Source organism: Physeter macrocephalus, chromosome 19 (genome assembly GCF_002837175.3).
Source record: "Physeter macrocephalus isolate SW-GA chromosome 19, ASM283717v5, whole genome shotgun sequence".
Lineage (NCBI taxonomy): Eukaryota > Metazoa > Chordata > Mammalia > Artiodactyla > Physeteridae > Physeter > Physeter macrocephalus.
Genome location: NC_041232.1, coordinates 27,624,808 through 27,649,297, shown reverse-complemented (window position 1 = coordinate 27,649,297; position 24,490 = coordinate 27,624,808). Strand labels below are relative to the sequence as shown.

The 24,490-nt window shown below is 39.1% G+C and overlaps 1 protein-coding gene across 2 annotated transcripts in view; it reads left to right on the top strand.

Annotated features, from left to right (window-relative positions):
- Positions 1 to 228: 228 nt before the first annotated feature.
- TWSG1 (twisted gastrulation BMP signaling modulator 1) overlaps positions 229 to 24,490 on the top strand; it is a 36,842-nt gene continuing 12,580 nt past the window's right edge. The window contains exons 1-3 of one of the 2 annotated variants that reach the window (XM_024121020.3): positions 229 to 369; positions 1,962 to 2,118; positions 21,517 to 21,616. In XM_024121020.3, the coding sequence (XP_023976788.1) occupies positions 1,996 to 2,118; positions 21,517 to 21,616 (223 nt within the window). In that variant the 5' untranslated portion in view covers positions 229 to 369; positions 1,962 to 1,995. Of the gene's footprint in view, positions 370 to 1,204; positions 1,263 to 1,961; positions 2,119 to 21,516; positions 21,617 to 24,490 lie in introns of those variants that run through there. The other variant, XM_007114795.4, reaches the window with a different exon arrangement.

The following is a 24,490-nucleotide window of genomic DNA, read 5'->3' as shown; positions in this document are numbered from 1 at the left end:
GGTGGGCGTGGCCGCGGTCGGGGCGGGGCCGGGTAGGGGGTGGGACCCTGGGCGCGCTGGGCCCGCGGGGAGCGTGGCTTGGGCGGGGCCAGGTCGCGCGCGGACAGGAGCGCCGGCGGAGTGAGAGACGCCTCCTGGCGGGAGCTGGCGGCGGCGGCGGCGGCGGGAGCCGAGGGGGGCGGAGGGAAGCGGGGGGCGGGGGCGAGGCGGCGGCGGGCTGGTCTCTCCCTGTTTTACGGCCGAGGCTCGCGGGCGCTGCGCGGAGGACTGAGCGTAGGCGCGGCCTGCCTCCCTTCACAGAGCGGCGCGCCCGCTCGGCCGACCCGCGGGGAACGAGAGCCAGGCTGCTTCGCGGTGCCGCGGCGCACGGTGAGCGGGCAGGGGTTGCGGATGCCGCTCTGGGTCTGGAGGCCGCGACCGGGCGGGAGGAGCGGGAGGATGGGGCCCGCGCGGCCTGGGCGGCCTCCGCGGCTACGAGGCGGGGCGGGCGCGGGGCGTGGCTCCTCCGCCAGCCGCCGGGGCCGCTGTCAGCGCTGCCCGCTCGGCCGCTGCGCTTTGTTCCCGAGGCCCCGGAGGGAGCCTCTCCCCTAGGAGGAGCTCGGTTACCTGCCTCTGCGTGCCTCGTTCACCTGGACGCCTGTTCTGGGGAGGTTCGGGGAGTGGGACGCAGACGGCCGTGAGGTGGGGGAAAATATCCCATTTGCAGTTGCTGTGGGGAGAAAACTAGCTCTGGAAGAATCCGTTTTCCGATGCCTTCTTTGGCCGCCACGAATACGTGCCGGTGGCTCCGGAGTCACCGGACTTGGGCGTGCGTTTCAGTAAAGCGGGCGGTGGGTCCTGACGGTCCCAGGAGGGTACCCCCGGCCTCGGCCACGGTCCCTGGGGCTTTCTCGTACAGAAGCGAGACACACGGGCACAGAGCCTGGTACTCTTCACCTTCTTGCCTTTGCTTTATTGTTCTTGCTAACACTTAGAATACAGGTTTACAGCAATCATAAAGGCCCATAAACGCACCTTTTATCCTTCTTACATCACTAGTCGTTTATTTAATTGATTCTGTTTGGGGGGGGTGTTTTAAACCCCAAGAAGTTTTATCTTCTCCTTTTTAAAAGTTTAATGACTGTGTTGGTTGTTCAACCACTGTCAGAATTTGTGCTGGTCTTTCTTTCCTTTTTCTTTTTGGACTGTAATATTTTCTTCAATATCTTTGAAGAATCACTGGTACCTAAGGTAGAGAATTAAAAGAATATCTTCACATTTTGGTAAGTTCGAGTCTTAATTCAGTTAATAATTTACTATTCCCTTTGTTATTCGCTAAATTATTTAAGGAGCAACTGTCCACTCCTTCCGTTGAGCTGCTTCATTTTGGCTAATTATGTTAAGAGACAAAATGAGATAGTAACAAGTGGACACTAGAATAATTTGCATTTTTAAAATCTGTCTTAATTCTAAGAATTAAAATATTGATAAATGTTTTTAAAATTATAATACAATATTAATAGTTTTTTGTGTTTTGTTTTGTTTTTTTTACTGGCTTAAAGTCGAATAGTGGGCCTGAAACTAAAGCTGAAAAGCAGTGCAGCATTGAAACTACTTATTTGCTTTATATATTGCTACTTTCAGGTCACTGATGGTATACACACGCGCACACACACACACACACACACACACACATATTCACTTTAATTTTCACAGTCACCATTTCTGGGTACTCTGAGGAATTTCAGAATTCTATATCTTTGAAGATGGCTAACAAGATATTACTGTATATTGTAGCTTTTTTTTGAGTGTTTAAGTAATCTTTCATTGAGAATAATCTTTAAACAGTCACTCAAAAGTCTTTTAACACAAGCAATGAGTCTTGGTTTATTTATTTGATTTTCTTTTTTGTATTTGTTTTTACCCTAGCATTTGCCTTTGAATTAAAGTTTTTGTTGTTTTTTTTCTTTTTGTTTGTTTAGCTTCCTGGGAGTTGGTGATTGTCTTTGAAGAAACATGAAGTCACGCTCTGTTGTTATGCTTACTGTAGCCATCCTGGTGTTCCTGACATGGGTCCCAGTGTCACTGAGTTGTAACAAAGCACTCTGTGCTAGTGATGTGAGCAAATGCCTCATTCAGGTAGGACTAAGAGTACTTTTTTACTAATATTAAAATATACTGTAGAGCAGATACAGAGCACATATATACAGATAGAGAGTGTAAGGTCTGAGGTAATGAACCATGACACTGGTCTGTGGTTTTGCCCCCATACTTCTCTTGCATACAAGCAATGTCAGACTCAAGGAGTTCAGTACGGACAATAATATCCAGCTTTGTAAACATGCTGTTACAAGGTGATGAGTAGCCTATTCAGATGAATTAAAGGGTTCCCTTGTATAATCCAGTTTACATAGCAAAGAGACTCACTATATTTAGAAAAAAAAATTTAGCTAGTCAAATCATAGACAAACTGTTCCCTACATATAATACACTAATTGTCTGTTTTAAGTAACAGGTTACCCCAAACAGCAGCTTAATGCAGTAAACATTTATTATTTATGCAGTTGCTGAGGGTTGGGAACCTAGGAGCAGCTGAGCTGGGGGGGTTCAGGAGCAGCGTTTCTCAAGGTTGCAGGCGTTGGAGAATGTGCTTCCAAGATGTTTGACAGTGATCTCTCAGCCATCAAGGCAAGCCTTTCTGAAGAGAAAAGTGAGGTTAAGTAATGGCTTAGTTTACAGAGCTATTAAGTGGCTGTGGAAAGTGGCCTGTGTTTGAACCCGAAGCCTGTGGCCTTTCCATACACATACTGGTTATCACTGTTCTTAAAGTTGCGTTAATTAGTGGTGAACTTCATGTCTTATACCCCTGTTCTCCCTTTTCCCATCCTGTTAGACCATCAGCAGTCTTGGGTTTGTATTTATTAGCCTGTCTTCTAGCTGTTGGCTAAGAAATTCAGCAACCACACATATTAGAATTCTGTATAAAGTATGACTCAGCTACCTCTTGGCTGTAATCCTGACATGAGAGCATTTGTATGTACTAGAAGTGATAATGATTTTTATAGATGAGAGGCATTATGTGCTGATTTGTGACATTTTGGTCCTCATTAATAGTTAAAATTCTGGGAAGCCTGGCCTTTATGTGAGTGTGGTTGTCACCATCTCATACTCTGTACCCTCACTTCGCTTTTTTTTTTTTTTTTTTTTTTTTTGTGGTACGCGGGCCTCTCACTGCTGTGGCCTCTCCCGTTGCGGAGCACAGGCTCCGGACGCGCAGGCTCAGCGGCCATGGCTCACGGGCCCAGCCGCTCCGCGGCATGTGGGATCTTCCCGGACCGGGGCACGAACCTGTGTCCCCTGCATCGGCAGGCGGACTCTCAACCACTGCGCCACCAGGGAAGCCCCTCACTTTGCATTTTAACCAAAACATTTAACTAGAGAGGTTGGTTGGTTAGGGTTAGGGTTTTCACAATGGATGTTTTTAATCATAAATAGAAGAGGGAAGAGTATAATGAACAGCAGTAATAATCAGCAGTTACAGCCATCATTCACTCGGGGCTACCCTTGCTTCATCTCTGTTCCCCTGCACTGTTCACCCTAGCTCTGTTTAGTGTCAGGCAGACCCCTGATATTATTTTATCATAAATCTGTTGTCTATCTCTGAAAGATAAGAACTCTTGAAAACATAGCTATTAGCACTTTTAAAATTAACAATAATTCTTTAATATCACGTAGTTTTATACATGGAAGTTTTTTCAAATTTATTTATTTATTTTTGGCTGCATTGGGTCTTCATTGCTGCGTGCAGTCTTTCTCTAGTTGTGGCGAACGGGGGCTACTCTTCGTTGCGGTGCGCAGGCTTCTCATTGCGGTGGCCTCTCTTGTTGCGGAACTCGGGCTCTAGGCGCGCGGGCTCAGTAGTGGTGCACGGGCTTAGTTGCTCCGCGGCATGTGGGGTCTTCCCGGACAGGGCTTGAACCCATGTCCCCTGCACTGGCAGGTGGATTCCTAACCACTGCGCCACCAGGCAGGTCCCTACATGGAAGTTTTGATATGGCACGTCTGCTTAGGCTTGTGCTGGCTGAAAATTTGGTAGTCTTCTCGTGAAGTCCAGCTTTGTGCTGTGGTCAGAGGTGAATCTGTGCCACTTCCCACGTTGTTTCAATGTATCTTCATTATTCATTATTGGAAGTAAAGTCTCATAACAATTGCTATATTCATGTTTAGGTAGAAATTTACTTAAATCTCAAATTATTTTTTGACTCTCCAAGTCTGTAATTTCCATTATTCAAATAATTAAAAATTGGATTTTATTTGAAAGACCTTGCTTGGTAAGGCAGTATTTAAAGAAGAAAGTGTTTGGTTACTATTGATAAACACTCTCAGAAGTTTTTGTTTGTTTTGCTTTTCAGTTTAAAATTCTGTAATACTTACAAAATGCTTCAAAACTAGAGTAAAAATTAAGTGTAAAAACTGGAAAATCAGGTGAAGCTTCACCTATTTGTTAAATGGTGATTTTAGTAAACTCATTGGAAAGAAGGTAGGACTCTTTTTTTTTTTTTTTTTAAACCACTAATTCACTGATGCAAACATTTCTGATTCCTGTTCCTTCAGAACTAGGAATCATCAAATCTTTTTCTGGAATAGTAGAGACAGTGCTTAGTGGCAGGGTGCTTGGGGTTAAAATGATAGAGGCCTCGAGTATTGAGGGTTTTCTTGTTCATTTATTCCTAAGCACTTATGACATTGTGCTAAGCACTTACTGGACATTGCAGTGAAATGTGATTGGTTCTACCATTTGCCTGGTTTTATGGACTCCGCTGATTGTTTAACATTCTGCCCTTTACTCTCCTTGCATTCCCTCACTGTGGCTGTGTGACAAACCACCCCAAAGGTCAGTGGCTGGAAACAACAACAACGTTTATTTTGAGCATGAATTTGCATCCTGTGTGGTGCTTGGTAGGATAGTTCATCTGTACCACACAGCATTATTAGCTGGGGCAGCCTGAAGGCTGGCAGCTGAAATTACCTGAGGCAGCGCTGTCCACTAGAACTTTCTATGATGATAGAAATGGTCTACATCAGCCCTGTCAGGTACAGTAGAAACTAGTCACTTGGTTGTTAAGCACTTGAAATATGACTAGTGTGACTGAAAAGCAGATTTTTTAATTTAATCATTTTAATTAATTTAAATTTAAACAGCTGCATGTGGCTAGTGACCGCTGTATTGGCTATCACAAAGCTGGGTTAGGAAGATTCTTCGTTCTCTGTCTCTCTCACCCCTCTCTCCCCGCCTTTCTCTCTCCCCTCCTTTCCTCGCTCCTTGTCAGTAGTCTCTTTGTATGACTTCTCCAGCATGCTGGCTTAAGACTAGCCAGATTCCTTACATGTTGGCTCAGGGCTTCCAAGACCAGGTGTCTCACGAAACACAGCAGGGGAAGCTGTATTGCCTTTTATGGCCGCGCCATTGAGGTTATGGTGTTACTTCCATCATGGTGGTAGGCCCACCTGGATTTAAGGGGAGGGTACACAGGCCCCGCTTCTGATGGAAGAGCATGAGTGTAACACTAAGGAGAGCTTAGTGGATGGGGTGAATGACGTGGCCATCTTTGGAAAATACAGTCTGCCACATCTTAACTGTGACTTGACCAGCTGGGTGATCTCAGAGTTTCCTTCTAATTCTACATAGTTCTAGAGAAAGCAACCAACTATTATTATGTGTTAAATATATATTTTTTAAATCAGAGTATCTCTATATGCCTATTCTGGACATTTAATATGAATGGAATCATACAATATGTTGTCTTTTATGCCTGTCTTCTTTTATTGAGCATAATGCTTTCATAATTCATCTATATTATAGTATGTATCAGTACTTCATTGTTTTATGGTCAAATAATATTGTACTCTATGGATATGCCACATTTAATTTATCCATTCATCAGTTGATGAATATTTAGATTGTTTCCACCTTTTGGCTATGCAAGTAATGGAGCTGTGGATATTTGTGTATAAGTTTTTATGTGGATATCTGTTTTCATTTCTTTTGTGTATATACCTAGGAGTAGAGTTGCTCGGTCATATTTTCTATGTTTAACATTTTGAGGAACCACTAAAGTATTTTCAAAAGTGGCTGTATACATTTCCACCACTGTGTATGCAGGTTCCAATTTTTCTACATCCTCACCAGCAATTGTTGTTATAGGCATCTTCGTGGGTGTGAAGTGGTTTTGATTTGCGTTTCTCTAATGACTAATGATATTGAGCATCTTTTCATGTGCTTATTGGCATTCATATATCTTCCTTGGAGAAGTGTCTATTCAGAACCAATGCCCATTTTTTAATTGGCTTATTGTCTTTTTATTGTTAGGTTATAAGAGTTATTTATATATTCTGTGTACAAGTCCATTATCAGATATATGACTTGCAAGTAATTTCTCCCATTTTGTGGGTTGTCTTTTCATTTTCTTGATGGTATTATTTGCAACACAAAAGTTTTAAATTTTGATGCAGTCTTATTTATTTATTTATTTATTGTTGCTTTTGCATTTGGTATTGTAGCTAAGAAACCATTGCCTAACTCAGGGTTATAAGATATACTTGTCTATTTTCTTTTAGAATTTTGTAGTTTTAGCTCTTATATTTAGGTCTGCAATTTATTTTGAGTTGTTTTTTGTATATGGTGTTAGGTAGGTGTCCAAATTTATTCTTTTGTGTATGGATATCTAGTTGTCTCAGTACCATTTGTTGAAAATATTATTTTTTTCTCCATTGAATTATCTTGACACTCTTGTTGAGAATTATTTGACCATAAATGTAAGAGTTTATTTTTGGACTCTCAGTTGTATTCCATTGATTTATGTATCTGTCTTTTTGCCAGTACCACACTGTCTTGATTACTGTAGCTTTGTGGTATGTTTTACAACCACAAAGTATGACTTTTCTAATTTTGTTGTTTTTCAAGATTTGTTTTTAATACTTTGGGCCCTTGCATTACCATATAAATTTTAGGGTCAGCTTTTTGATTTCTGCAATAAAGTCAGCTAGGATTTTTATATATAAATATATTTGACTTTATTTATTGGAGTAGTTTTTGGTTTACAGCAAAATTGAGCAGAAAGTGCAGAAGGATCACATATACTCCTTTCCCCTACACAATTTGTTACAATTGATGGACCAATATTGACATACTATTCTTAACTAAAGTCCACAATTTACATTAGGGTTCATGCTTTGTGTTCAACTGTCCTATGGATTTGACAAATGTGTAATGTCATATATTTGCCATTACAGTGTGACACAGAATTGTTTTGTTGCCCTAAAAATCCCCTGTGCTTCCACATGGCCTCTGCATCCCCCACTGCATTTTACTGTCTATATAATTCTGCTGTTTCAGTATGTTATACAGTTGGAGTTATACAGTATGTAGCCCTTCCAGGCTGGCTTCTTTCATTTAGCAGTATGCATTTATGGTTCCTGCATGTTTTTTTGTGGCTTGATAGCTTATTTCTTTATATTCCATTTTATGGGTGTATCACAGTTTGTTTATCTGTTCACTCATTGAGGGACATTTTGATTACTTCCAAGTTTTGCAATTAAGAATAAAGCTGCTACAAACATCCATGTGCAGGTTTTTGTGTGGACATAAAATTTCAACTCATTTGAGTAAATACCAAGGAGCACAATAGCTGTATCATATGCTGAGAGTATGTTTACTTTTGTAAGAAACTGCCAGACTGTCTTCAAAGTGGCTGTATGATTTTGCATTCCCACCAGCAGTGAGTGAGAGTTCTTGTTGCTCCACATTCGCACCAGCATTTGCTGCTGTCAGTGTTTTGAATATTAGCTGTTCTAATTGCTGTATATTGGTATCTCATTGTTGTTTTAATTTGCAATTTCCTAATGACATGTTGAGCTTTTTTTCATATGCTTTATTTGCCATCTGTATATCCTCTTTGGTGAGGTGTCTTTATGTCTTTTGCCCTTTTTTTTTTTTTTTTTTGCGCTATGCGGGCCTCTCACTGTTCTGGCCTCTCCTGTTGCTGCAGAGCACAGGCTCCGGACTTGCAGGCTCAGCAGCCATGGCTCACGGGCCTAGCCACTCTGCAGCATGTGGGATCTTCCCGGACCGGGGCACGAACCCGTGTCCCCTGCATCGGCAGGCGGACTCTCAACCACTGCGCCACCAGGGAAGCCCTTTTGCCCATTTTTAAATTGAGTTGTTCATTTTCTTCCTGTTGAGTTTTAAGAGTTCTTTGTATCTTTTGGATTAATAGTCCTTTATTGGATGTGTCTCTTGCAAATTTTTCTCCCTGTCTGTGGCTTGTCTTCTTGTTTTCTTTTTCTTAAGATTTTTTTTGATGTGGACCATTTTTAAAGTCTTTATTGAATTTGTTACAGTATTGCTTCTGTATTTTTATGTTAATGGTTTTTTGACTGCAAGGCATGTGGGATCTTAGCTCCCTGACCAGGGATCGAACTCACACCCCCTGCATTGGAAGGTGAAGTCTTAACCACTGGACCTCCAGGCAAGTCCCCTGGCTTGTCTACTTAATCTCTTGACAGTGTCTTTTGCAGAGCAGAAGTTTTAAATTTTAAAAGTCCAACTTACCCATTTTTTCCTTTCATGGATTGTGCCTTTGGTATTGCCAGCTATGATTTTGATTGGGTTTACATTGACTCTATAGATCAATTTGGGAATTATTGCCATGTTAACAGTATTAAGTCTTCTGATTCATGAGCAAGGATTATCTTTCCTTTTATTTAAATTTTTCTTCCGTTTCTTTCAACAGTATTTTGTAGTTTTCAGCATACAGGTCTTATACTTCTTTTGTTAGATTTATTCATAGGTATTTTATTCTTTTTGATGTTGTTGTAAATGGAACTGTTTTCTTAATTTCATTTTCAGGTTGTTCATTGCTTGTATGTAGTGTCGTAAATCTTAAATCTGTTTTCACCTTATTCTGCTTTTTGGGAGAGTTCCTTGACTTTACCTTTGAACCCTTTCTATTGAATTTTTAAGTTTTAGCAATAACTTTAAAATTTTACTTCCTATTTTCTGCTTGTTAATTTTTCTTTTAACACTTTTACTTGTATTTGAATGCACTGTTTTCTCAGATATCCTGAGAATACTTACTGGAAGTTTTATTGATTGAGATGGAGGTGTGTATCCCCCTCTCACCTTCCCATTCTGTTACGTGGATTGCTCTTTCTTCCAAGATTATTTTTTTCTTTCAGTTTATATCTCTTTCATGCAGGAGGCTTTCCTCAAATGTATAGTGTTCCTTGGTTGTCCATTATAGTTAGGAATGAAGCATAAAAGCCTGATTGGGAGACTATGTTTGTGGGGAGGGCTGACATACACAGACTGGAGGGTATCGCCTGAGGGACAGGGAAGCCCTCGATGCTGGAGTGTGTTTTCTGCTCTGAGGCTGATCATTTTCCTGCAGAGAAGTTTTTGGTTCGTTTGTTTTGAATGGATGGTGTTCTTGCTGTGGTCAGGGTGGTGGTTGGTTGGTAGATGCTTGGTTCTTGTCTTTGTGCCCTAGTGTGGGGGGTTGCCTCTGTGGTCTGATAGAAACTTGAACTTTAGTGCCCTCTTTTATTCCTGTTCTCTTCAGTTGAGGAATAGATTGGCTATTGGCGTTTCATGTGCCAAGAATGTCAGCTGGTGTCCTTAGGCCTCTTTAGTGCTTCTCTTAAAGGGGATCCCCAGAATTATATTCAAATTTGCAAATGTATTGTTTTCTAGGAGAAAAGTCTATAGCTTTCAGGAGGTTCTCAAAGTGGTTGATTGCCCTGAAAAGGTGAAGAATTGCTGGGGCTTTGTTTGCCATCACACTACTAAGTTATTAAAATTCCGCTTTCACATTCAACAAAGTAGGAGGCACACTGACATTTTAGTTGGAAATAATAGCTTTTCTCCTTAAATTTACAGAAAAACATGCACAGAAATGAAGGTGGGAGATAAGAACTTTAAGAAAGGCCATGCTATAGAAGTGTAAAGAAACTTCCCTCCTACGAGGGAGTTTAGCTTTTCTTTTAGTTATTTGGTTTGAACAACATCTGTAGTGTTGAAATGCTGTACTGTGAGGATAAGTTAGAACATTTGTTTATGTCGAGCCCTCTGCAACTCATGAAGTAACTAAATATAAAACATTTTCCCTGGAAGCTCTGACTTGTGTAAATGTTTTTTACCAGCACAGTCATCCTGCCTCTCCTACAAGTTGCTACGCAGAAGGGTGGTCCCTACGTAAATATTTATTTTGTGCTTCTGACAGGAAAGAAATGTAATTTTAACATCAGGAAAGTAATATTGTCATCTTGGTGTGTTCCTTTGCTCATTTAATGAGTGGTTGAGCTGTCCTCTTTCAGGGGAAAAATGGTGAAACAGGATTTTGCTTTTAATAAGATCTTTACTTGTTTTTTCTTCTGCTTTTGTGAAAAGAGCATTTAAAATTTGAATCAATATTATGCTTCTACACCAGAAATCTCAAGACCCATTTTGTATTAAGAACTGAAAAACCGGGGCTTCCCTGGTGGCGCAGTGGTTAAGAATCCACCTGCCAATGCAGGGGACACGGGTTCAAGCCCTGGTCCGGGAAGATCCCACATGCCGCGGAGCAGCTAAGCCCGTGTGCCACAACTACTGAGCCTGTGCTCTAGAGCCCACGAGCCACAACTACTGAGCCTGCGTGCCACAACTACTGAAGCCCGCACGCCTAGAACCCATGCTCTGCACTCAACAAGAGAAGCCAATGCAATGAGAAGCCCGTGCACTGCAACGAAGAGTAGCCCCCACTCACCACAACTAGAGAAAGCCCGCGTGCAGCAACGAAGACCCAATGCAGCCAAAAATAAATAAATAAAATAAATTTATTAACAAAAACTGAAAAACTCCTTACTGATTTGTGAGTACTTTTAGCTAATATTTATGGTCATATTTAGGATGATGTAAACTTTATATTTCATGAAGATATTCAAACTTAGGTTCAGAGATCATTGATGCATTCTTTTAGCACTTTACTGGTTATCTGAATATTTATTTAGCGCTTTTATGTACTAAATCAACAGTCTGCTTTTTTTCTATTCTAAAAATTGATTTAACTACTAAAGAAATCTTAGATTATCTGAAATAAGTTGGGATTTCAAAGTAGTTTCTCATTAATAATTCTAGTTTTTTTAATGTATTTTGTTTTAAGTTAAAAATATAAATAGTTCAGGTAACATCAGGAATTTCTTAATCATAGCAAACTAAAAAATTAACTTTCTCTTCTTTTTTCCTTAATGAGTGCTAATTAAATTCCACATTAGTTTTTTTGCTACAGTTATCTTGATTTGTTACTCTACTAGTAATATTTTGGCATATAGTATACAATGTTCCCTCTTTCCTTTTATAAACACTACCTTATTTTCCTATAGTGTATTCTCTCTTTTTTCTGCTTCCCTGCTCTTAAAAGTTGTGACTCTAACTTATTTTTGTCCTGTTTTGCTTTGGTTAATACCTCATGAAAATCTCTGAAATTAATATCCAAAAGTAATGAGTTAGGGACATCCCTGGTGGTCCAGTGGGTAAGACTCCGCACTCCCAATGCAGGGGTCTGGGGTTTGATCCCTGGTTGGGGAACTATATCCGGCATGTGTGCTGCAACTAAGAAGCCTGCATGCTGCAACTAAGAGCCCACATGCTGCAACTAAGAGCCCACATGCTGCAACAAAGATCCTGTGTGCTGCAGCTAAGACCTGGCGCAGCCGAAGTAAATAAATAAATAAATCTTTTTTAAAAAAGTAATGAGTTAGACCTGATGTAATTTAAGGGAAGAGTAAGTTTTGTTTCCCTTCAAATGTTAGCAGTTAGAATAGCTGATAAAGTTTATAAGTGGAGACTAAAATTTATTTTCACTGGCTGTTTCACCTGTTGAATTATTACATTAAAACAAAGATGAAGGGGACATCCCTGGTGGTACAGTGGTTAAGAATCTGCCTGCCAAGGCCGGGGACATGGGCTCGAGCCCTGGTCCGGGAAGATCCCACATGCCGCAGAGCAACTAAGCCAGTGCGCCACAACTACTGGGCCTGCTCTCTAGAGCCCATGAGCCACAACTACTGAGCCTGCATGCCACAACTACTGAAGCCTGCATGCCTAGAGCCTGTGCTCCGCAACAAGAGAAGGCACCACAATGAGAAGCCCGCGCACCGCAACTAGAGAAAGCCTGCGCAGCAACAAAGACCCAACGCAGCCAAAAGTAAATAAATAAATAAATTTAACAAAAAAAACAAAGAAAACAAAGATGAGGGCTTCCCTGGTGGTGCAGTGGTTAAAAATCCACCCGCCAGTGCAGTGGACACGGGTTTGAGCCCTGGTCCGGGAAGATCCCACATGCCGCAGAGCAACTAAGCCTGTGCACCGCAACTACTGAGCCTGTGCTCTAGACCCCACGTGCCACGACTACTGAAGCCCGGGCGCCTGGTGCCCATGCTCCGCAACAAGAGAAGCCACCACAATGAGAAGCCCATGCAACGCAAGGAAGAGTAGCCCCCGCTCACCACAACTAGAGAAAGCCTGCGCACAGCAACGAAGACCCAACGCAACCAAAAATAAAAACAAATAAATAAATTTATTTTAAAAAACCAGAGATGAGCGGGACTTCCCTAGCAGTCCAGTGGTGAAGACTCTGTGCTTCCACTGCAGGGGGCACTGGTTCGATCCCTGGTCAGGGAACTAAGATCCCACAAGTCATGTGCCATGCCCCCCCCCCCCCAAAAAAGAAGACCAAAGATGAGGATTTCATTGGGACACTTGGAAGTTTTCAAATATAATTTTAATAAGGAGAATAGTAAAGTCCCTATTTACCCGTCACTTAGCTTCACCAGTGGTCAGCATATGGCTGGTCCAGTCTCATCTCCACCTGCCCCTATTTCACCTCACCTGGATGATTTTAAAGAAATGCTTTGGGGTACTTTTGTAGTAAGTAGGATTAAAATTTTGTTACAAGGTTTATATAAGAAATGGGTGTCGTTTGATATATTTTGGTAGTTCATGTATGTACATGAACTTGTATGCTGATTTATTTAGCCAAAAGGATAAATTCTGTTTTCCGTATTTCCTTGTTTATATTATTTTCAAGGCAAAGTTTGAATTTATAAAGAACATGATGATAAATTTGGTTTAGATACTTCTGTTCCGAGTTTGAAAGTCTGTCTGATGTCCTCCTTAAAGAGTATTAATTTGTCAAAACGGATTTGTTGTAACTAACGTAATTATAATTATGTTTATTGTTTTGAATAAAGGTTAATTGTTCGAGGGTGTGTTGTTTATATATTGGTTTTTAAATACCCATTTGACCTATGTAAGGGTTGTGAAAATAGTATCAGCACAGGTACAGTCTAATGCCTTGTTGGTTACCGATGCTCATACAGTGTTCATTTTCATAATTACCTTTGTTCTTACATTCCTGGGGGTTTTAGGTCAAGATATTATAAACACTTATAGTTTGTTTGATTTAATATTTAGAACATCAGTTTGTGTTTTTGAGTGTCTTATTTTTTTTATTGTATGAAATTAAACTGGATCTTCAGAAGTCCTACTAGTTAAATTTAAAATGTTTACTTGCCATTATAAAAATATTTTGTTCTCAAAGGAATCCACAAAATACATAGAAGTAGGAAAAGGAAACTATATCATTTATAGTCCTGTTTTCTAAACACAGACTACTCTTAATATTTGATATAGTCCTTTTTAGGTATTTATTCTATGTTTAGGTGATTTTTAACACCTAAACATAGAATAAAGGTTGTATTATTATATATACAGCTTTCACGTTTTGCATTTTTCACCAGCATTGTTTTATGTTTCTTTGTTTTTAAAAAAAAAGTATGTTAGTTTAGAGAAGTTCACTTTTAGCTTGAAAGTAAAATAGAGAAATATATTTTCTGAACTATCTTCTGCACTGCTTTCTTTAATACCAGTTAACATTTATATAATGCTTTATGTTTTTCAGTTCAGATTTGTTAAAATAATAAATTTATGGACCACAGTGTACCATACTGGTCCTTCAGAGATGAGATGAGGTATTCCCTAATCTCCCAAAGCATTTTTGGGATCAGATTTATTGAGGTATAATTCACATACAATATATTTCACTCTTTTTAGGTGTACATTTCTATGATTTTTGATAAATGTATGCTCATGTAACCACTACCACAATCAAGATAGGGAATATTTTCATCACCCTTAAAAGTCCCTTCGTGCCCCTAGGGAGTCAAGACTAGCCTCCTCCCCAGCCTCAGTACTTCTCCACCACTGATTGATTTTTGTCCCTATAATTTCACCTTGTCCAGAATGTCTTAGAATTGTACGTTGTGTGACCTTTTGTGCCTGGCTGACTTCTTTCAGTTATTATAATGCTTTTGAGATTGACCTATGTGGCTGCATGTCTCAGGGACTCCTTTCCTTGGTCTTGCTGAGTAGTAGTCTGTTTCTTCATCCATTCACCAGCTGATGGACACGGCTTGTTTCCAGTTTTTGGTGATTATGAATGAAGTTATTTACGTCCATGTATAGGTCTTTGTGTGGATGTATGTTTTCATTTCTCTTGATTTAATACCTAGGAGTCGGATTTTTAGATCACAAAGCATCTGAAAAGCTGAGATTTGGTGTTACATGCTGCAGTTTACGGGCCAGGACTTGAATCCAGATTCTGTAAATCCAAGTCATTTGCTGTCTGCTAGACTATAATGTTGTTTTCAATGGTGATATTTCCCTGTTTTAACAACATTGCTAACAAATCTCTCAGATTTTGGCAACAGTTAAAGAATGGAGATATTTATCAGCAACTTTGCATCAGAATATAAATAAAAATTTCCCTCAAGTTATTAGTTTCCATCTCTGACCTGGAAATTTGGAAGTTTATAAAATAAATTTTAACTCTTAAAGTCTAGGCTTAGTCTTAGATGAATAATTACCCCCCCAATTTATTTTGCATGGATTAAGATCTCACCAGAACCTTAGAGGTATAGAAAACAAGATTTTCCATTAAAGTTGATTTAATAATTATATAAAATCTGTCTTCTGGCATAAAAAATTGAAATTCTTTGTCATATTCAAGATTTTCAATAATACAAATGTAAAATACTTTTTTTAAAATTTATTTTTCGCTGTGTTGGGTCTTTGCTGCTCATGGGCTTTCTCTAGTTGCAGCAAGCGGGGGCTACTCTTTGTTGCGGTGCGCGGGCTTCTCATTGCGGTGGCTTCTCTTGTTACGGAGCATGGGTTCTAGGCGCGCAGGCTTCAGTAGTTGTGGCTCGCGGGCTCTAGAGCACAGGCTCAGTAGTTGTGGCGCACGGGCTTAGTTGCTCCGCGGCATGTGGGATCTTCCTGGAGCAGGGTTCGAACCCATGTCCCCTAAATTGCAGACGGATTCTTAACCACTGTGCCACCAGGGAAGTCCCTTCATATAAGTTTTAAAGCAAATTGCCAAATTATCTCTAAATACTCATTCTGGTCAACGTAGGATAGCTCAAATGTATAAATTTCTGTCTTCTATTTAGTATAAAGTTATAATTTTTTCCACCATAAATGTATTGAACGGTGTGATTACCACACTTTAAGAACATTGAGTGTGGTACTTCACAATCCATGTCACTCTGGCTCTGACATGCGGAAGCAGTGGTGGTGGTAGCAGCCCTGTGGCGGAAGATCTGACGTCAGAGCCCAGTTGGGCTGGATCACTGACCCATCCCTTCCAGCCTTTCATCTGTACCAGGAGCAGCACCCATACTTTCCCTGGGACTTCCAGACCAAGGAGGCAGATGATGCGATCATTAACTGGCCCAAGCAAAAAAAGAATTAAGTATTAAATCCCAACACACTGGTTTTGCAACTCTTGCCATTGATACTTATTTTACCTTTACAAACAATGATTAAACTTTGGCAATAACACTTGTAATTGTATTCAGGTACTGAGAGTAAAAGATATAATAGTGCCTTTGGTTAAACAACCTGAAGGGTTAGCTAAGTTTAATTATGGGCTCATTCTCTCTAAGAAAGTAATAACTATAATTATTGAGATGCTAAATTAATAAGAAATAAGCTTTATATTTCTCATCTCAATGTTTAAAAAGCAGGAATAGCTATCCGAAACTGGGGTCAAATCTCGGCCACTTACTAATTGAATGATGTACAAATTCATCACCTTATATGAAAATGAAGATGAATAATACCTTGATAAAGGCTATATGAGCTCCAAGATAATGCATATAAAACACTTAGCACAGTGCCTGTTAATGTTACATAAAACCCACTTAGGAACTTTGGGGGAGGCTGTGGCAGGAAATAAGTGGAGGCACTGGATCCACCTTTCTTCTGTGAACGCTGTGTTTGCTTGGGATCCCACATTCAGCCGACTGAGCAGTGCTCAAGGTTAGTCATAGGAAGGTTAGTGAATTACGTAAATAGCCAGTCCGCACAGGAATCCCACATCTCAGCACAGCCCTCTTTCTAGTTAATACGGAAGACTTTGAAGTAATAGTGACATGGAATATAATAATGACGTTTCTGAAGGCGGTGATACAGAATGAGAACATGGACAAGCTGTGAAAGAGATGAAGTATTTAAGGCCTGCTTCTGAACTTTGGTACATAATATGTTCCATTATGGAGCCGTTATGTTATGTTGACAGATTTTTACTGATACAATAGGGAAATGCTTACTTTTTAAATCAGGAGAGTGCGCCATCATTATTTTGTTAGAAACGCATAGGAATTTACCGAAGTGGGAGGAACTTGGGTGTTTTTTCCTTCTACTCTGGTAGATTTTTTTCAAAGTCTTTTATGATTAAAAAAAAAACAAACTCTTAGAAATTTAAAGCATTCCTTTTATCTTGACTCTAATCTCTTTAGCAAAGCCTTTCTAGTTACAGAAGATTCATTTATGTTCTCATAAATAAAACAACTAAAGTAAAGGTTTCTTTTTAAGTGTCCTGAAGAAAAGATTCTACTTAATTTAAATGGAGTAATTTTTTATGTTTTTCTGTGATCCTTGATTCTTCATAGTTACGTTTTCGTGTGTTTTTTTTCTTTTGTATTTCCAGTACGTGACTTCAAAGCACTTAAAAAATTTTTTTTTGTACTTAGGAACATTCTTCCCAACCACACACAGTTTGCTAGCTGTCAAAAAAATTAAAATGTTTCTATGACCAAACTTATTTAATAGTGTCGTTCTGAAGTACACATAAAGTGAATAGAAAATAATGGATTTCTTGATAAGCTACACGTTTGTTATTCATAATTATTTACACATAGAAATCATTGTTTCCTTTCCTTTTTTGACTTTAGAACATAGAAACAAAGCAAATCATTTCCACACATTTTTTCTCTCTAGATTTGCAGTGAGGTTTTTGAGATCCGAAATGCCATATGTTAACTTTGCCTGTGTATTATTTTTCTCCTGGAAAGTGAGAAGTTAAGTGTGTAATACTGGCTAAAAAGTTCGTTTGAGGAGCTCGTTTTCATTATTTTCCAATCTCCTGGAAAGAATGCTCGCATGAGTTTTGAAGAATACAGATTGTTTGGTACATTTTGAAGCTTATTTACTCTCTGAAATTTCATAATTTATGAAATCAAATTGGCTTTATTAAGACAGATTTTTCATTCTATTTTGTAGTAAGATGGAAAGAAAATATTAGTTAGCATTCAACCAGTTTTAGTAGTAATTTTTACCGATGAAGTCTTAACCTGGATTTTTGTCTGTTTAATGGTATAGTAATAAAGCCTGTGTTTCAGTCATTTCTCCCATGGCTTGGCTTCCTAGAGCTTCTCACTTTGTATTCTATCAGTAAATTAAAAGTCATTAAGCATGTTACTTCAGTGCATTGTTCTATCACACTGACATGTAAAAGTACGGGATAGGCATCTATTAAGAGGGTGTGAAATACATTTCATCTTAAGGGGTAGATAATCAAGGCAAGTTCAAGTAACTTTTAATAGTCTGAGTTTTAACCTTCCATTAGTTAGCAGCCATCTGATGTTATCGTCCACCCTTTCATTCCAGTTTAAAACACCTCACAAAAACCTAACAGTAAGAGGTAGAATGAATGCTTTAAAGACTCAGATTTCTCTAATGTCCATTAAATCGACATTCATTTTTAAATTATTTAGCATAATATACAGTAATTCATTTAACAGGCTACCATTTGAAAGCTGTGATAGGAAAAAGGAGAGACTTATTCTTTGAATAAGTTTGTTACTTTCCTAATATGTTTCTCCTGAGCTATGTAGATAATGTAAATATACACAAGTAAGATAGTAAAGGAATATTTTCTATGGATAATGTAAATTAAAATTTTTTAAATTTTTAAAATTTTATTTATTTCTTGTGACTAAGTTGCAACCTTTTTAAAACTTAAGAACAAAAAGTATCAATATCCTTAACTCTGATGGTGTTTTTTTAAAAATGTGTACTAAGAAAATGTTCTCTCACTCCAAAGACGACAGACAGATTTTTATGGAGAAACAAATCACAAAATACTGCTTTGGCAGCTCTGTCCTTCTAAATTTCCAAGTAAGTTTGAGTTTGTGTGAATCAGGCATCACCAGTTTTATGATGAAGCACATGTACTTCTCAGGAAGGCCCTGCCCTTTTAGTCCCTCTCTTTCCATCAGGCCTAGCAAGGTTACTCAAGGTGTGCATTACATGCATGTGGCCTGAGTATAGAATTCCATGGTGCTAAAATATTATAATTTACATATATTAAGTCACAGCTATATACTGACATCAAACTGATGAATTAGAGCATAGCGCAAGTGTTGATTCTTTTTTTTTTTTTTTTTTTAGTTCCCTGACCAGTGATCAAACCTGGGCCCCCTGCAGTGGAAGTGTGGCATCCTAACCACTGGATCACGAGGGAATTCCCAACAAGTGTTGATTCTTGAAAGTGCTGTGTAATTGTGTAATAGCTAGGGGACTTTTTGAGAAAAGGAATTAAATGTCAGTGTTGCTATATCTGATAAGGGGTTAATATCCAAAATATATAAAGAACTCGTACAACTCAATAGCAAAAAAAAAGAATACAATTTAAAAATGGGCAAAGGACCTAAATAGACATTTTTTCAAAGAAGATATATGAATGACTAACAGGTACATTAAAAAGATGCTAATATCGTTAATCATCAGGAAAGTGCAAATCAAAACTACAGTTTGTGGGCTTCCCTGGTGGCGCAGTGGTTGAGAGTCTGCCTGCCGATGCAGGGGACACGGGTTCGTGCCCTGGTCCGGGAAGATCCCACATGCCGCGGAGCGGCTGGGCCTGTGAGCCATGGCCGCTGCGCCTGCGTGTCCGGAGCCTGTGCTCCACAACGGGAGAGGCCACAACAGTGAGAGGCCCGCGTACCGCAAAAAAAAAAAAAAAAAAAAAAAAAACTACAGTGTGCTGTCACATCACACCTGTTTGAATGGCCATGCTGGCCATCATTAAAAAGATAAGAGATAGCAACTGTGGGTAGGGATGTGGAGAGAAGGGAACCCTTGTGCACTGTTGTTGGGAATGTAAATTGGTGTAGCCACTGTGGAAGACATTTTGGAGGTTCCTCAAAAAATCAAAAATAGAACCATCACATGATCTGGCAATTCCACTTCTGGGGATATATTCAAAGGAAGCAAAAACCTAACTCCAAAAGGTATCTGCACCCCCATGTTCATAGCAGCATTATTTACAATAGCCAAAATATGGAAACAATCTAAGTTTCCATTGGTGGATAAATGGATAAAGAAGTTGTGGTATATGTATATAATGGAATACTCTTCAGCCATAAAAAATGAGGAAATCCTACCATTTGCAACAACATGGATGGACCTTGAAGGAACTATGCTAACTGAAATAAGAGCAAAAAAATCCCAACAAACTTATGGAAAAGGAAATCATACTTGTGTTTACCAGAAATGGGGTCATGGGGAGGGGGAATTGGAGGAAGGTGGTCAGCAGGTACAAACTTGCAGTTATAAGATAAATAAGTACTAGGGCTGTAATGTACCACATGATGACTGCAGTTACCACTGCTATATGACGTATAGGAACGTCGTTAAGAGAGTAGATCCTAAGAGTTCTCATCACAAGGAGAAATACTTTTTCTTCTCTTTTTATTTTATCTATATGAGATGATGGATGTTAACTAAACCTATTGTAATCATTTCACACTAAATGTAAATCAAACCATCATGCTGTACACCTTAGACAGTGATGTATGTCAACTATTTCTCACTGAAACTGGAGAAATATCAGTTTGCAAAAAATTATGTCATATTAGAATGATTGTCTCCAGTCATCTAGAAACATAATAAGATGAATTTAATAGGGATAAATATTATGTTCATGTTTAACTTTTTAAAAATATATATAATATCTCATCAACCAGGGAAAGCCAACTGAGCCATGTGGCCACAGAATTTCCCTTTAAGTTGGGTTTGTTGAGCAGTGACTCTCTGGTGGCCAGGGGAGGGACAGAGGGAGGGCTAAAGGAATTACCTTGAAGCTTCATGTACAAAGCAAGCCATGTTAATTAGTTTGCGAGCAGTAACAAACCATCCCAAAGCTTCCTGACTTGAAACAATAACTGTTTATTTTGCTCTTGTTTCTGTGGGTCAGCAATTTGGCCTCTATCAGCTGGGTGGGTTTTCTGGGCTCATTCTTGTATCTGTTGTCAGCTGCTGGGTTGGTTGGAGGCTGGCCGAACTGGGATGGCTTCAAGATGGACGGACTTGTCCACGTGGCCCTCTCTCCCAGGCTTCACATGGCAACTGGGCAAAGTTCTAAGAGAAGGAGTGGAAACACTCCAGACCTCTGGAGGCCCAGACTCAGAACTGACACTAAATCACTTCCACCAAATTCTGTTGGTCAGAGCAAGTTTCAAGATCACTTCCATTCAAGGGGTCTGGAAATAGACCCTGTCTCTTGATCAGAGGAGCTGCAAAGGGGTGACATTGGGAGGGGAAGAATCGCTGCCTTCTTTGTAAACAGACTGCCACACCAAGCACACTGTTTTAATATATTATAGATCAATTAAAATAGTTTTTAGAACATGCTTTTATTCACACTTTACATATTGAGAAACCACAACTCCCACTACAAGTCAGCTGGCCATGCATTTAGATTAATTTGGACAGTGAATCTAATAGCTGGAAAGTAAGTTTTGTTCTTATGCTGAATTATTCATTGAGGTAGTATGGGGGGTAAAGTTATGGGTTATAAAGTAAAATGTTTTCATTTTGTTTCAAAATAAGATAAAAGGATCCAAAATGAGTTTTCTGAATGTGTCCAAAAGAAAATCTAAATCTACTTAGATCTAGTAGTACTTAAATCTAAATCTATCTACCTTGTAGATATTTATGTTCCTACAAATAGTTAATGATGTTGAATAAAAAAATTGTGCCAAGAGTAAATTACTATAAATGTAAATATTATGGAGTTTTTTTGCTGCAGAAAATTAACAATTTTAAATATAGTTATTTGGAATTTAAAATTTGAACATCTGTCTCATTTCTAGGAGCTCTGCCAGTGCCGACCTGGAGAAGGAAATTGTTCTTGCTGTAAAGAGTGTATGCTGTGTCTCGGGACGCTTTGGGATGAGTGCTGTGACTGCGTTGGTAAGTTGACATACAGTAAAGTTTCTTAATTCATATCACAGAATCCTTGACTTTAAGAGACTTTAAATAATATAAATATATTTTTTGTGCCTAGACTAGGTTTTGTATAAGATACCGTAGTAGGTGTATAGAACAATATATTATTGCATTTGCTTGTATTTAATAGTATTTGCATATATATATGTTTGTATTTTTATAGAAAAGGTCTGGGAGGAAATTAAAAGCTCTTATTCTTGGGAAGTAGGAGTGGAGGAACAAACAGGGTTGTTTTACTTTTTCATTTTTATACCGTTGATATATATATGGTTTTAAAAGCCATGCAAATTAAATTAGATTAATTTATTTATTTTTTTAAATGAGAGGGGTCAGGGAAGGGGTGGTTTCTGGGGGAGTCGGGGTTGGCAGAGAGCAGAGTTGTTTGTTTGTTTGTTTGTTTGTTTTTCTTTTGTCTGTGTATGTGGGATCTTAGTCCCCGACCAGGGATTGAACCCGTGCCCCCTGCAGTGAAAGCGTGGAGTCTTAACCACTGGACTGCCAGGGAAATCCCCTGTTGATATTTTTTTTATAAGAAGTATGTGGTATTGTCACAAGTAAAAATAGGTACTTAGCATAATAAAAATAGACTATCTTCATTTATATACGACTTCATTACAGAGATCCTTGAGAAACCAAAAGCTGTTTTAAGGGCTTTGTGAGGAACAGTCTCTAACATGTATTATGTAAAAAAAAAAAAGCAAGGTGCAAGAGTGTGCTTGTAGAATGCTATCATTTGTGTTTTGGAAAGAAAACTTACGTGGGCAGACTTGCTGGGAGAAACACTCATCCTCTCTCTGACCAGTTAACTCTTTAATCCTTTAAAACTGCAGTTCAGCTGTCCCCTTTTCTCAGAATCCTTCCTCATTTGACTGAGATAGGATACTCTGCTATAAAGAGAATCTGTTTCTCTTTTCTGATTTTCTCTTAAGAGTAACAGCTGTAGCTCATTTCATCTTTGCTGTCCAGCATATTCCTCAAATCCTGTGGTTTTTAGATCCTGGATCTCTACCCTCAGGCTTTGTTTTGGGTATGTGTGTGTTTGTTTTGTTTTTACTTTTCCAGATGTACACAAAAATAGAGAGCACAGTGAACTGCTGTGTATCTGCGCCCCAGCATCAAGGCCATACCTGTTCCACCCATCATCTGTCTATGTGTCTATCCCTGCCTTTTTTGGTTGGATGATTATTAAGTAAATAAATAGTTTTACTACAACTCCAAACTACTTTAGTTATTCATCTCAAAAAAAGAGTAAATTTCCTTACATAACACAATGTCAGTACCACATGATTAACATGATTAACAATACTTCCTCAGCATCTAATACCAGGTCCTACTCAGATTGCCCTAATTGCCTAAAGGTTGTTTATAGTTGTTTTAGTCAAAGCAAGATCCAACAGAGTCCACTTAGTATATTTGATTGTTAGATTTCTTTTATTGTTCCTCCTCCCCTCATGACCTTTTAAAATTCCATTGACTTGTTGTAGGAACTAGTGAGTTGTGATGGAAAACATGCCACTTTCTGGATTTGGCTGATTGCTTCCTGTGGTTATTTAACTTGTTACCCTGTCCTCTCTATCTCCTGTAGACTGGAAGTTAGATCTAAAGGCTGATTGGACTCAGGTTTAGTTTTGGGAGGTGGGGTGCAGTGTACAGTGTCCGCATTAATAATATCTAGTCGTCCTGCTTTTAGTGTTGCTAAAATTGGTGGGTGGGTTCAGATGGCGAAGGTTTGACGACTTCATGGTGAGTCCCCACCAGTCTTTCACCCAGTGGTTCCACCCATGGCTTTTTTATATATATTTGGCGTTTTAATCAGTTGTTGTCATTATTATTATTTTTTGTTCAAATTGTCCCATCTTTGGTTAGTAGGAGCCTCTTCAACTTGGCTCTTGAGTCCTTTTGACATGACTTCTGTCATCTTTGTTGGTTTCAGACAGGCTGTCCCGGGCTCATCTTATAAAGATACATCATATACATCTTATATATTTATATTTGTTGTACAAAACATTCATTTGTTACATAAAACATTAATGCATCTTGTTTTTTCTTTTTTCTTAATTGAATGTTCTGGAATTTCTTCCACATTAATATCATTTTTTGGTAGCTACCTAGAGCCCTGTTGTCGGCAGTAACACTTTATATACTCATTCATCCCTAGGTGGACATGTAGTTGCTTCCAGTCTTTTACCATTACAAATAATAGTATGATGAATTACCTCGTATAGATAGTCAGTTCTGTTTAATATTGCTAGATGTTGTCAAATTCTCCTTCCAAAGGGGTTTATCGTTTGCATTCCCACCAGTGAGGCACATCTCTTCATCTCCACTGGTATCACCCTAGACCAAGCCTCCAGCAGATTTTGACTGGACTTGGAAACACTGTATTTTGATGGATTTTGAACTTCTTCCACTCTCCTTCAGAAACTCCAACTCCTTTAAAACACATTTTATTGGATTTTTCCACCTCTTATCCCTCCTTTTGCCTGTTATCTTTGTATCCTCAGTCACTTCCCCCTCATTTATTAATAGCTTCAGTACCTGAATCAACGTCTCACTTCCACCACTAGACCCACTGCCCCTTTCGACAGTTCCAATGTACGCATTGAAGATCCACCCTGACCTTTTGTTCCTAGGCCTCCTTAGTGATGATGTTTTTTTTTTTGTTTTTTTTGTTTTTTAACATCTTTATTGAAGTATAATTGCTTTACAATGGTGTGTTAGTTTCTGCTTTACAACAAAGTGAATCAGTTATACATATACATATGTTCCCATATCTCTTCCCTCTTGCATCTCCCTCCCTCCCACCCTCCCTCTCCCACCCCTCTAGGTGGTCACAAA